This window comes from Canis lupus, chromosome 26, assembly GCF_011100685.1.
Source record: "Canis lupus familiaris isolate Mischka breed German Shepherd chromosome 26, alternate assembly UU_Cfam_GSD_1.0, whole genome shotgun sequence".
Taxonomy (NCBI): domain Eukaryota; kingdom Metazoa; phylum Chordata; class Mammalia; order Carnivora; family Canidae; genus Canis; species Canis lupus.
In genome coordinates, this window is record NC_049247.1 from 6,085,527 (window position 1) to 6,099,892 (window position 14,366).

The following is a 14,366-nucleotide window of genomic DNA, read 5'->3' on the forward strand; positions in this document are numbered from 1 at the left end:
GACACTGTGTATTAACTGTACTGAAATTTAAATGAAATAAAAATAATTCTCTTTTTTCTAAACTGTTTTTATTTATTTTTATTTTTTTTTAAAAAGATTTATTTATGTATTCATAGAGAGCGAGAGAGAGGCAGAGACACGAGCAGAGGGAGAAGCAGGCTCCATGCAGGAAGCCTGATGTGGGACTCAATCCCAGGTCTCCAGGATCACGCCCCGGGCTGCAGGCGGCGCCAAACCGCTGCGCCACCAGGGCTGCCCCTAAACTGTTTTTATATCTAAAAAGAGTCTTACTTTCTCAATGGCAATCTCTTTGACAGCAGCCATTACAATCTCATTGAGAACATCCGTGTGTTTGTGAAGTTCCATAGCAAACATGTTTTCCAAGGTGAACGTCTCTGTCATCTCAAAAAATACACCTGTTTTTTCCATAAGCTCTTTCCAATGCCTGAAAGTGCATCCAAAATAAAAACTTCATGCTTCCTGGATTTAGTGATGAATTTAATTATTCCTGCTTAAATCACAAGGCAAATCCCATTATAAATGAGGACATCATTGGAATTACATTTCCAAAGTTTTCCAAAATCCCATTGGTTTCCAGAACCAAACCCAGGAAACAATATCTAGCAAGATATGCTCTTAGATGGCTAGTCTTCATGGCCACCCAAGAGAATATGAAGCTTTTAACTTTTTGGAACCTACTTCTGTCACATAGACCAGAGATCTCGACCTCTATCACTTCACTCAGCCTGTTGGAGACCCCGGTGTAAGTTGTGAGCTGTCGTGTGTTCAGTAAATATTTATTGTGCTCCTAGCTCTGCGCTATGATTTGTATATTGGGTTAGTTTGCATATTGGGTTAGGTAAAATATATTGCTAAATATATATTATACTAAATATATATATATTACTAAATATAAATAAAATATATTACTAAAATTATTTTTACCTGTTTTACTTTTTCAAAACAGCTAATGGAAACATTTTAAATTACATATCTGGGTCATGTACTTCTGTTGGATGGCACTGACCTAGATCCCCTGCTATAATATTTTAAACATTAGAATGAAGCAACCACAAATGCCCGTTTACATCTGGCAGGATTTGTTTAAAAAAAAAAAAAAAAACAGGAGAATCCTTGTGGTTGATAATTGTATAGAAACTTCACACAGAGGGGCATCTGGGTGGCTCAGTGGTTGAGCATCTGCCTTTGGCTCAGGTCATGATCCTGGGGTCCTGGGATCGAGTCCCACATCAGGTTCCCCACAGGGAGCCTGCTTCTCCTTCTGCCTGTGTCTCTGCCTCTCTCTCTCTCTCTCTCTCTCTGTCTCTCATGAATAAATAAATAAAATCTAAAAAGAAACAAACAAACTTCACACGGAAACAATTTCATAGAAATGTGACCTTTGGATTTTGTCATCAGATCTAAGCAAAGACATGTTTTAGACTAAAACTCCTCCCCCTTACACAACAGGTAACAGGATGAAACAAACCTGTCTCTTAGTGCTTCATGCTTTAAGTCAAGAAGTAGAGGAATCGAGTCTTTGAATGCCTTCATTTTTGCTTCTAAATGGTAGGCCACTGAAAGGTTTCGGACCTGCCGGGGTAGCTTTCTAAGAGACCTGAGAAAACCTTCAATTCCTTCCTGGAGGAACTGAATATTCAGGTTGATCCAGAGGGTCTGAGACCATTCTTCTTTTGCAACCTGGAAATGGATGAGAAATAGTCCTGTCAATAAGACCCTCTGACCAGGGGAGCCAGCGCTTAACCCCTGGTCGTGCTCCCTTCTTTGCAAATATTATCACCCATCTATCTACAAAAACCTCAAATTCACAAAAGGAAGTATGGATTACTGGTTCCAAAACTACAAACAAAAGAATTCCAACTTTTTCAAGGCCCTGACAAAATAAGGCTGTCTCCTGAGGAGGTGCAGAATCCAAAATTATGTCTTCCTTTCCACAGATGAAAAGCGAGAAGTATAGAATCAGTTAACAGCCTTCTCTCTTAAATCACAGAGCCACTTGGTACTTAAGGCATATACTTCATTCAGGTTCCGTCTTAATGTGCTTCTCTTTCCCAACAAAAGCAGCTAAGATTACAAAATACTTACAGTGTGGATAATCCTGCCCAATTATCATACAGAAAAGACTTTTTGTGCTGTAGTTTCCTGAGATTTAACATAAAAAATACAATCTTGCATAAAATTTACCATCTTGGATACTTTGCATTTATTTGCAACCTGTGACATCTGGGCTCAATGGGGTTGCTTCCAGTCACAAAACATATTTAACAGAATATTATGTTAATTGATGAAATATACATATGGTAATTTTGACTCAGATGAAAATGACATTAAGATGTATTTACAATTTTTCATTTGTCTTCTAAAAAGATATTAAAAGCTCAAATAACTTTTTAGATTATGTTGAAATGACATCCATGATTCACTACTGTATTTTTTGGTAAAAATTTAATGAGATGAATCAGAAAGAAACTAAAAGTATTTCTTGGGAGTTCCTACACCTAAACTTACAGCCTGTCTGTGATTAAAGGGCCTTTCCTCCCTCCACCCTTTTCCCCTCCCCTCTCTCACTGATTAGTTTATAAAACCACAACTGTGGTTAAATCCACTCCTTGACATTCATCAGTGCTCAACACCTACACCTGGGCAACCAACCACGATGGCTGAGGACACTCAACCTCATTCACAGGCCTCAGTCTAAATCCAGGGCCCTAAGGCTGCTTTCCCTTCGGGCCCAGCTGCTGCGACATTCTTTCCCACACCACCACCTCACCCCTGCTCCACTATCCTCAACCAGCCAACCTCCCTGCTCATCATCCTCTCCACTGACGACCTTGCTGTGCACCTCCCTGAAGCAATCAGAATAGAACGTTCAACATCTCCCACTAGAAGCATCTCTACGCATATGCTCTGCCTTCCCCATATGATCCTATTGCCTCCTACCCGGGCCATATGCTGACACCATTCTTTCCCTCTTGCTTAGGGACATCAGACATCCCTCAAGCAAGCCTCCCCTCTGTCTCCGATCACAGAATGTTTCCTCCTTACTGGATCATTCCCATCACTATACAAACTCCTGCTGTAATTTCTCCCATCCCCACATCCCTTCCACCCACCACTCCTCATCTCTCTGCTTCCCTTTGCAACAAAACACATTTGGAAAGCTGTCTAGATTTGGTGTTTCTGATTCCTCTCTTCCCATTCTCTTTGTCTATTTTAATCTTTATTGAGAATTAACTGGCATATACAACTGGATATATTTAAAGTGCCAAATTTGCTAGGTACTGGCATGTGTGCACACCCACAAGACCATCGCCACAGTTGAGATTGTGAAGTCATTCATAGCTCTCAAAAGTCTCCTCCTGACTCTGTTACACCCCGTCCCATCCTTAGACAAATACTGCCCTGCTTTCCACCATGATAAATTCATTGGCATGTTCTAGAACTTTATGCAAATGGAATCATACAAGATGTACTCTTTGGTATCTCAACAAGATGATCTTGAGACCCATCCATGTTGCTGCCCTAGTACATCAATAGTTTGACCCTTTCTACTACTTTCTAGCAGTCCATGGGATAGATGTAACACAGTTTCCTTATTTGTTCACTTGGTGGATATTTGGGTTGTTTCTAGTTTTGGCTATTACAAATAAAATATCTGTGAACATTCAAGTAAAAGTCTTTGTAGGGATCTATGCTTTCTTTTCTTTTGGGGCAAATACCTTGGACTCACTCTAATTAGGCTTCCACAGCTACCACTGCATCAAAATGTTTCTTTCCAAGGTCACAGTGGCCTCCATGATGTGAAATTCGGTGGTTATTCCACACTCCCTCTCTTACTTGATCTGATGCATTTGGTGTGGTTGGATCACGCCCCCCCAGAAACGCTTTTTCCACTTGGCTTCCAAGACATCTTCCTACCACCTAGGCCACTCCTTGTTCTCTTTTCTTCTTAGGGGGCATCGTCTTGGGGTATTTGATGTTGGAGGGCTCCAGGCTCAGCCCTTTGTTCTCCTCCTCCATGTACCCCAGTCCCAGGTGTACTGGACTGAAGAGTGCCCCTCCTCATGAACTCATATCCCCCTGGAACCTCAGAATGTGACCTTATATGGACATCAGGTCTTTGCAGATGTAATTAATCATAATGAGGTTGTGCTGGAGTAGGGGGGCCCTAAATCCAATGACTGCACCAGGAAAAAAACCTGCTCCTGGTTCAAGGCCTTGCTCAAATGTCCCTCCCTAGGCCACATCCTTTCTCCTCTGGGCCCCATGGTTCTCTAGCTACTGTATTCCTATTACAAATCACAGCAGGATGATGATTTGTTTGTGGCTCAATGTAATCATCAATTTTATGTGTCAACCTGACTGAGCCACATATGCCCAGATATTTGGCTAAACATGATTCTGGACAATGCTTCCCAGGGTGTTTCTGGGTGAGGTTAACATTTGAATCAGTAGCCTAAGCAAAGCAGATTTCCCTCCCCACTGTGGGTGGGAAGAACTAGAGAGAAGAAATCTGAGTTAGACAGAACTGTCTCTCTGCCAGACTATCTTCAAGCCGGGACAGCAGTCTTCTCCTGCCTTCTAGCTCGGGCCTGAATGTGCACTCCACCATCAGCTCTCCAGGGTCTCCAGCTTGCCAACCCCAGATCTTGGGTCTTCTAGTCTCCATAACTATATGAGTCAATTCCTTATAACAAATCTTTTTGGTGGGGCACCTGGCTGGCTCAGTCAGTAGAGCATGCAACTCTTGATTTGGGGGTCCTGAGTTCAAGCCCCATGTTGGGGAGAGAGATTACTTTAGGGAAAGAAAAGTCTATTTGGTACCTATTGGTTCTGTTTCTCAGGAGAACCAGACTACAACAGTCAATCTCTCCTGGGACCTCAAGAGGGCAGGAATGGAATGGGCAGATGCAACTCCTTTCCAGACCCTATTCTCCAAGCAGCATGGTGCTGGGCTGTACAGAACAGAGTGAATGGATGAGTAATAAAGAAATGAATGGTGTGAATTTGCATGGGGAACATATATACTCAAGAGAGGCATCCAAATGCCATGATATTTGCTACTTCTAATTTCCACTTCCAGCTAAATGGTTTACCCCACTCCCTAACCAAGCCTCAACCACCAAGGAGAGTTTTCTTTTTTATTATTGTGGTAAAATACATTCATTTGTCATTTTAACCAGTTTTACATGTACGATTCGGTGTTATCAAGTATATTTACTATGTAGTACAATCATCACCACCATCTAGTTCCAAAACTTTCTCATCACCCCAAATGGAAACCATAGATCCATTGGCAATTGCTCCCCATTACTTCTTCCCAAGAGCCACCGTGAGATGGGACACCCAGGTGGCTCAGTCTATTAAGTGTCTGCCTCCAGACAGACACTTGTGAAAATTGTGAAAATGTCAGGTCATGATCCCGGGGTCCTGGGTTTGAGCCCCACATCAGACTCTCTGCTCAGTAGGGAGCCTGCTTCTCCCTCTGCCTCTGCCTGCTCCCCACTCTGCTTGTGCTCTCACTCTTTCTCTCTGTCAAATAAATAAATACAATCTTAAAAAAAAAAAAAAAGAACCAAAGAGAGAGCTTCTATGAAAATTTCTCCAGGCCTATTATTATGGCAGCCTCACAATCCACTGGGCCTAGGTCTCACACTGCCCCCAGTGAGTGGAGTCTGTGGCTGGACACTTACCTTTAGTCCTTCATAAAGCTCATAAATGGTCCTCAGTTCGTTCATTTCCTTCTGCACTTTGAGCAGCTCTGGGTACATTGTAATTGGAAGATCAAAAAGTTTCTCAGCATTAGCCAATTCCTGACGGTTCTTCTCGTGTTTCGTGAGCTCCTTTTCAAAAGTGGCTAAAAGTTCTACTCCTGGGGAATAAGTAAATAAATAGATCAATGAGTGCCTAAAAATATAAGGTACACAAAATGGAGTAAGAAATCACAGGCAATGCACATAAACTATCTTTTCATCCACAGAAATCGCCTGGGAAGTCACATTTGGAATTACCACAACTTCATCTCTCCATCACTCCAACAGAAACCAGAGGGCCAGGTACATAAACAAAATTCTCAGGTTAGAAAATTCTGTCTCAACAAAAAGAAATAAAAGGCATTCAAATTGGCAAAGAAGAAGTCAAACTCTCCCTCTTTGCAGATGACATGATACTGTACATAGAAAACCCAAAAGACTCCACCCCAAAATTGTTAGAACTCACAGCAATTCAGCACTGTGGTAGGATACAAAATTAATCCACAGAAATCAGTTACATTTCTATACACTAACAATGAAGCTTCAGAGAGAGAAATTAAGGAATCAATCCCATTTACAGTTGCACCCAAAACCATAAAATATCTAGGAATAAACCTAACCAAAGAAGTAAAGGATCTATACTCTAAAAACTACAGAACACTTATGAAAGCAATTGAGGAAGACACAAAGAGAAGGGAAAACATTCCATGCTCATAGATTGCAAGAATAAATATTGTGAAAATGTCTATGCCACCCAGAGCAATATACACATTCAATGTGATCCCTACCAAAATATCATGGACTTTCTTCACAGAGATGGAACAAATAATCCTAAGATCTGTATGGAACCAGAAAAGACCCCGAATAGCCAGAGGAATGTTGAAAGAGAAAACCAAAGCTGGAGGCATCACAATGCCTGATGACAAGCTATACTACAAAGCTGTGATTATCTAGACAGTATGGTACTGGCACAAAAATAGACACATAGATCAATGGAACAGAATAGAGAACCCAGAAATGGGCCCTCAACTTATGGTCAACTCCTCTTCCACAAAGCAGGAAATACTCAATGGAAAAAAAGACAGTTTCTTTAACAAATGGTGTTGGGAAACCTTGACAGCCACACGCAGAAGAATGAAACTGGACCATCCTCTTACACCATACACAAAGATAAACTCAAAATGGTTGGAAGATCTAAACATGAGACAAGAATTCATCAAAATCCTAGAGGAGAACAGCAACCTTTTTTAACTTGGCCACAGCAACTTCTTGCAAAACATGTCTAAAAAGGCAAGGGAACAAAAGCGATAATGAACTATTGTGACTTCATAGAGATAAAAAGCTTCTGCACAGCAAGGAAACAGTCAACAAAACCAGAAGGCAGCCTACAGAATGGGAGAAGATATTTGCAAATGACATGGCATATAAAGGGCTAGTATCCAATATCTATAAAGAACTTAACAAACTCAACACCCCAAAACCAAATAACCCAGTCAAGAAATGAGCAGAAGACATGAACAGATATTTCTCCAAAGAAGACATACATATAGCCAACAAGCACATGGAAAAATGCTCCACATCACTTGTCATCAGGGAAATACAAATCAAAACCACAGTGAGATACCACTTTACACCAGTGAGAATGGCTAAAATTAATAAGACAGGAAACAACAAATGTCGGTGAGGATGTGGAGAAAGGGGAACCCTCTTGCACTCTTGGTGGGAATGAAACCTGATACAGTCACTCTGGAAACCAGTGTGGAGGTTCCTCAAGAAGTTAAAAATAGAGCTACTCTACAACCCAGGAATTATACTACTGGGTATTTACCCCAAATATACAGATGTAGTGAAACAATGGGACACCTGCACCCCAATGTTCATAACAGCTATGTCCACGATAGCCAAACTGTGGAAGGGGCCACGATGTCCTTCGACAGATGAATGGATAAAGAAGATGTGGTGTATATATATACAATGGAATATAACTCAGCTATCAGAAAGGACGAATATCTACCATTTACGTAGACATGGATGGAATTGGAGGGTGTTATACTGAGTGAAATAAGTCATTCAGAGAAAGACAATTTTCATATGGTTTCACTCATATGTGGAATATAAGAAATAATGAAAGGGACCATAAGGGAAGGTGGGAAACTGAGTAGAAAAGACACCTAACTCTGGGAAATAAACAAAGGGTTGCAGAAGGGAAGGTGGCGGGCGGGGGGGGGGGGGGGGGGACAGGGTAACTGGGTGACGGGTATTAAGGAGGGCACATGATGAAATGAGCACTGGGTGTTATATGTTGGCAAATTGAATTTAAATTAAAAAGAAATGGGATCCCTGGGTGGCACAGTGGTTTAGCGCCTGCCTTTGGCCCAGGGCGCGATCCTGGAGACCCGGGATCGAATCCCACGTCGGGCTCCCGGTGCATGGAGCCTGCTTCTCTCTCTGCCTGTGTCTCTGCCTCTCTCTCTCTCTCTCTCTGTGTGTGACTATCATAAATAAATAAAAATTTAAAAAATAAATTAATTAATTAATTAAAAAGAAAAAGAAAATTCTGTCTCTTTCACATTATCCCTCTAAGTGGGCTCAATCTGGGCTGCACATTAGAATCTCATAGGAGCTTTAAAAATCTTGGGATCAGACTTTTCAGATCTGGGATCCTCAGGTGAACCCAGTGTATAGGCAAGGTTAGACCACTGCTCTATTCCATCATCCCATAAAATTCTTAAGCAAAACATACTCAAGTATCTCAGTAAGTCCAATGGGAATAGTCTTACCTTTATCAAGATCATCACCAACAGAACCAGGGCCTTCACGATAAAAACGCTTTGCAAAATCCTCTATCTGCTGTCTGTAGTTTGATATTTCACCTCGAGTAATCTGAGAAGGGCAGGGTTACATTCACTTATCCCAATAGATATTTGTCAATGTCTTTACTCAGAAAGTACGAAATTTAAAAGGTACCTCTGTGAAAGTTCTCTTTATGCCCCCAAGAGCATGCTCCACATTCACTGATTCATTAAACAGATTTGACCACATGCTTTCAATCTTGTCAACCAGTTCTTTCTCTGCATCAGAAGGCTAATAAAAAAACAAACAAACAAACAAACAAACAATAAATGATCTGCAATTTGAAACTGAAATTCTGGTCAAAACTACTTCTCAGGGATTTCTGCTTCTGAAAATAGCAGGCTAGGTCATTTGAACCCACAAAAAATAACTGCTTGAATTAGAAAAAAATTATATATTTATAATGAAAAGAAAATCAGGATAAAATCATTTTTAAAAATAAGTAGATAGGGGCGACTGGGTGGCTCAGATAGTTAAGCTTCTGCCTTTGTCCTGATTGGAATTCAGCCTGCTGGGCTCCCTGCTCAGCAGGGAGTCTGCTTCTCCCTCACACTTGCTCTCTCCCTCTCAAATAAATAAATTATTTTTAAAAAATAAGTAAAAAATATAGAGAGATAACCTAGAGAGATAAGCCCTTCATAAACTAAAACTCAGCTTCATATACACTTAATCTCTAAGTAAAATAAGGTTATCTTAGCTTGCTGATACATCCAGCTGTGCTGTCAGAAGCAGCAACAAATCTCCTCTGATGAAATATAACATCTGGAGCCTCCTATCCTCTCTACAAATTTGTTATGTATGGTATCCAGAACTCAATCAGAAATAAGAGGTGGGTAAGGATCAAAATGACTTGAAGGAAACCAAGAGACACACAGACACTATAAGCAGACCATAAGGGAGTTTTAAGACACAGAATTTTAAATAATTTTACTTAATAAAGGAAACTAAAGACAACATTGAAAACTTTTATTTTAATCATAAATATAGAAATTTTGCATACTGTGCATTTTTCCGAGGAGAGGATCTCTAACTTTATGGGCTACTGCTCAATGAAGGTATCCAAAGCAGTCAAGCAACATAAATGCAGAAACACAAGTTTTATGCAAATGCAGACTTACAATAGCTATTTGCTTCTTTCTTCTAGTCTGTTTTTCCAGCTGATTCTGAGTGTATGTGATGCACAGTATGCAAAATTTTGCATGCAGTTTCATGGAGATCCCAGACCCCCTAAAATTCTTTCATGGACCTCTAAAGGTCCTTGAAACCACCCTGAATGACCCCAAATAAAGACAATTGAACTATTTATCTTCTACTCATTTCTTTTATCACACTCTCTCCCTCTCTCTCTGCCTCTCCCTCCCTCACTTATTATTTTTGCAAAAGCCTGTTTATTAAAGGGAGTTAACATCAAGTGAAAATAAAAGAAGAGAATTGACATGGTGTGCCGTTACAGATCAAGCTACAAAAAAATACTACTTGAGTCATGCCAGATCAAGAAATAATCTGTTTTCATTAACCTAAATAACTGTGGGATTGCTTTACACTTAAGTCTTATTACTTAAGTTCATATTTGAGAAGTATTTCTGAAAAGGGTCTTAGAATTCAACCCAACTGTAAAATGCTTAAGAAAATCATTCACTCACAAAGACATTATACATTGCCATGGTGCGGTATCGCTCCTGGACATCCCTGTACCTCAGTTCCATGACCAGAGATTTACTTCTAATTTCTGCAATGGTTGCAAGGACAAACTTGAGATCTTCAAGGGTACTGGGGCTCTTCTTCAGGTTTTTGGCCAGAGTCTATAAAAGAGAGGTCAAGGAACACTAAGTAAACCTAGAAAAAACAGTCCCAAATAAAGACCTAACTTTTGTGAGAAGCAGTTTCATTAAATCCGGTGATCTGCTACCTTCATCTCTTCATTGAGATTAAGGAGCTCCTCCTTTGCTGACTCATTGAGAAGCTTTCCAAGTGAGGTCACCCAGGACTTGGCAATTTCTTGCACTGTATTTGCCAGCGGCCCTAGCTGGAGCCTGATGCAGTGCTCATCCTTAATTAAAGGGTGCCGCAGGACTTCATAGGCTATCTTGGAATAGAACTGCAACTTTTCATCATACGCTACACAAGGAGGTCTCTTGGAGGCGAACTTCTCCATCACAATGGCTTTGTCCAATTTCCACAGATGTCGATACCCCTTCCATTTTTGGAGGTACTTCATAAGACTGATCAGAATCCTGTGGACGTTTTGAGGGATCATAACAGCTTGTTCAATTATCTGAGGGTTCATGGAAATATCATTATAAAAGCTAATAATAACAAGTTCTTCTTCCTCCCCCTTCTGAGGAGGGCATTCTATGCAGCTGCCATTCATCCATCGAACAAAATGCTGGCAAAAGAAGAATCAGAGGAAAAAGACAGCACTTCAGTATTTATTTTGCTTCCTATATTCATATTCAGGAATAAGTCTTGCTAGTAACAGAAATCACTATTATTTCTCCCTTTTGCATTTTTACTGTGGTAAAAAAAATACATAACATAAAATTTACCATTTTAGTAATTTAAAATACTTACAATTCAGTTACACTAAGTACATTCATGATGCTGTACAACCCTTATGGTGATCTTATTCTACAAGTTTTTCATTACCACTAAATTACCTATTAGTAGTTACTCCTCATTTCTCCCACTCCCCCACCCCTGGCAACCACTATTCTACTCTCTGTCTCTATGAGTTTGACTTTTTAAAATTTTTACTTAAATTTTAGTTATTAACATATAGTGCAATATTGATTTCCCTATGGAATGGGAGAAGATATTTGCAAAGAACATGTCTAACAAAGGGTTAGTATCCAAAATCCTCTTAAAATCCTACAACCACCAGATAAATGCACTTCAGCTAGCTTAGAAGCTGATGGTAAATCACGCACAGGAGAACCATGGTGCCCCAGCCAACAGCCAGCTGATCATCAGACATGTGACTGAGCACAGCCAGGATCAGAAGAACCTCTCAGCAGAACCCAACCCACAGAACCATGAGCTAAATAGATAGCTATTGTTTCAAGCCATTAGGACTTAAAGTAGCTTATTATGAAAGGGGGGAAAAAGCTAACTTTTAAAATAACAATAGAAGGTGCCTGGGTGGCTCAGTCTGTTAAGCATCTGCCTTCAGCTCAGGTCATGATCTTGGGGTCCTGGCATTGAGTCCCCTCATGGGGCTCCCTGTTCAGTGAGGAGCCTACTTTTCCCTCTCTCTCTGCTGCTCCCCCTGCTTGTGCTCTCTCTCTCGCTCATACTCTGTCAAAATAAATAAAATCTGTAAAAAATAAAATAACAATAGCCACCCACCTCCTGTAGCAGGGATGAATAAAACAACATAAGTTTCTATATTTACAGGTGGAGAAGACACAGAAAGTCAGGAAAATGAACTCCCCAGTGCCCCAGAACAAATCCATGAATTGGATACCCCCTGCCACACAGTCAAGACTCCCTCTTCCTTTAACCAATTGTGGCTCATAGCAGCAAAGCCTGGGTGTGTCACTCACAACTCCTTCCCATCTGTGAAATGGGAACCACATGAAGTACCAGGAGCATTCCTAGCACTGGCCCTTGTAGGCAAGGTTTGTTTGGAACCACGAACTGCCAAGCACCATGCCAACCTCTCCATACACATTGCAAAAGTTAATCCCATTAACAGCCCTAGAGGGCAGACTGCATCATCATGTCCATGTAATAAATGAGGTTGCTAACATCCTGGTTAAAAACTTTTACTTGGGCAGCCCAGGTGGCTCAGTGGTTGAGCACCTGCCTTTAGCCCAGGGTGTGATCCTGGAGACCTGGATTGAGTCCCATGTCGGGCTCCCTACATGGAGCCTATTTCTCCCTCTGCCTGTCTCTCTGTCTCTCCGTCTCTTTGTCTCTCTGTCTCTGTGTGTGTGTGTCTCATGAATAAATAAATAAGTAAAATCTTTTAAAAAAAGGAAAAAACTTTTGCTTATTTTGCTTTCAGTTTTGAGATGGGAAACCCTGGAGCTCAAAGAGAGGGGTCATGAAGACACAGTGAGTCACCAAGGCATAAATGTTGATTTGCAGAGATTTTTGTTAAGCATTTTACAAAAGGATCGCCAAAATTATTTTTATTTGAAAGAAAGCATTGATGAAAGTTAAGATAATGCAGGCTTCACTGAAAGCCTCAGATCCATCTGTTGGTGGAGACCAGGTTGGGGGGCGGGGAGGCGGGGCATTAAGCTTGCATAAAATGTCATAACTCACTTTCACAATGTTTCACAGAGCGTCTTTCCTATTGATTTACCCCTTGGAAATTGTTTCCCTGTTTAAAGATGCAGTGATATAACACCTATAACTTAAGAGAATTTTTAAAAACAGAGGTTTAATGAATAATTTCACTTGTATAGATTCTAAAAATATAAGCAGCTGATCATTAATTTCCAAATACAGAGAATAAAATTCCTGATTTGTAATATCTATACTGAGTTTTATGCTTTATAAAATGCCTAAATCAAATGTCTGAAACACATCTAGACTTTCCAAGGAAACCAAGTAAAAAGGAAACATTAGTGTCTCGAGGGGATGTGATTCAGATGGCTCTCTTTTACCATTGTGGGTGAGACATAAACTATGGGTTATTTGCCCATAGACACTCATCTGAAAAGCATTTACATGGTTGAGAGCCAAGTATGTGCCAGATGCTGCTGGGGGTGCTAAGGACTCAAAAGTGGAGAGACACACAAGGTCCATGGTCCCATGCAACTTGCATTCTAGTGGCACCAGAAAGTCGTAGATAGATGAGCAAGTAAACACATAAGAAAAGGTCAAATAGTGGGGTGCCTGGGTGGCTCAGGCGGTTAAGTGTCTGCCTTCGGCCTAGGCCATGATCTCAGGGTCCTGCAATTGAGCCCTTTGTGGGGCTCCTTGCTCAATGGGGGTCTGCTTCTCGCTCTCCATCTGTCCCTCCCCTTGATTGTGCTTTCTCTCTTTCTCAAATAAATAAATAGAATTTAAAAAAAGAAAGAAAGAAAAGGTCAGATAGTGATAAATGACAGGAAGAAGGAATTGGGTGACAGGATAGAGAACAATAAGGAGCCACTAAGTAAAAGTTTGGGGGCAGAAGTTTCCAGGCAGAGGGAACAGTTAACTGTAATCATGTCAAGGAGGATCTATCTAGTGCTACTGCTGGAGGTACGTTAGGCTGGAGCATGACAGAGCATGACAGGTAGCAATGGAGATCAGAAAGGCAGGCAGGTGGGGTACCTGGGTGGCTCAGTAGATTGAACATCTGATGCCTGATTTCTACTCAGATCGTGATCTTGGGGTCATGAGATTGAGCTTGGTGGGAAGTCTGCCTAGATCCTCTCTCTTTCTCTCTCTCTGCCTCTGCCCTTCCCTTTGCTTGCATGTTTTCTCCCTCCCTCTCTCTCTAAAAATAAATATATCTTCAAAAAAATAAAAAAAGGAAGGCATGCAGGTGCTGGATTATGACCATGGTAAGGAGTTCAGATTATGTTCTAATGCATTGTGAAGTCATCAGGAGTTTTTGTACAAGAGATCTGGCGAGAAGTGATGCATATTTTTTAAATAGCTCTGACCCCCTGTGGTGGAGAACGGATTATGGAAGCTACAGCTATAGTCCAGCTGTGGGATGATGCATGGGAGTCAACCAGGCCTCCAAGGGGCAAGATATGGGTGGATGGGAAGACACAGAGGAATCAAAGCTGGCTTCTA

The 14,366-nt window shown here is 40.9% G+C and overlaps 1 protein-coding gene across 4 annotated transcripts in view; it reads right to left on the reverse strand.

Annotated features, from left to right (window-relative positions):
- The window catches only part of DNAH10 (dynein axonemal heavy chain 10), a 131,851-nt gene that overhangs the window by 81,574 nt on the left and 35,911 nt on the right, over positions 1-14,366 (reverse strand). For all 4 annotated transcript variants that reach the window (XM_038574799.1, XM_038574797.1, XM_038574796.1 and 1 more), the window contains 7 exons: positions 10,537-11,013; positions 10,271-10,429; positions 8,742-8,858; positions 8,555-8,657; positions 5,715-5,893; positions 1,490-1,701; positions 292-445 (listed from right to left, as the gene is read on the reverse strand). In XM_038574799.1, the coding sequence (XP_038430727.1) occupies positions 292-445; positions 1,490-1,701; positions 5,715-5,893; positions 8,555-8,657; positions 8,742-8,858; positions 10,271-10,429; positions 10,537-11,013 (1,401 nt within the window). The remainder of the gene's footprint in view (positions 1-291; positions 446-1,489; positions 1,702-5,714; positions 5,894-8,554; positions 8,658-8,741; positions 8,859-10,270; positions 10,430-10,536; positions 11,014-14,366) is intronic.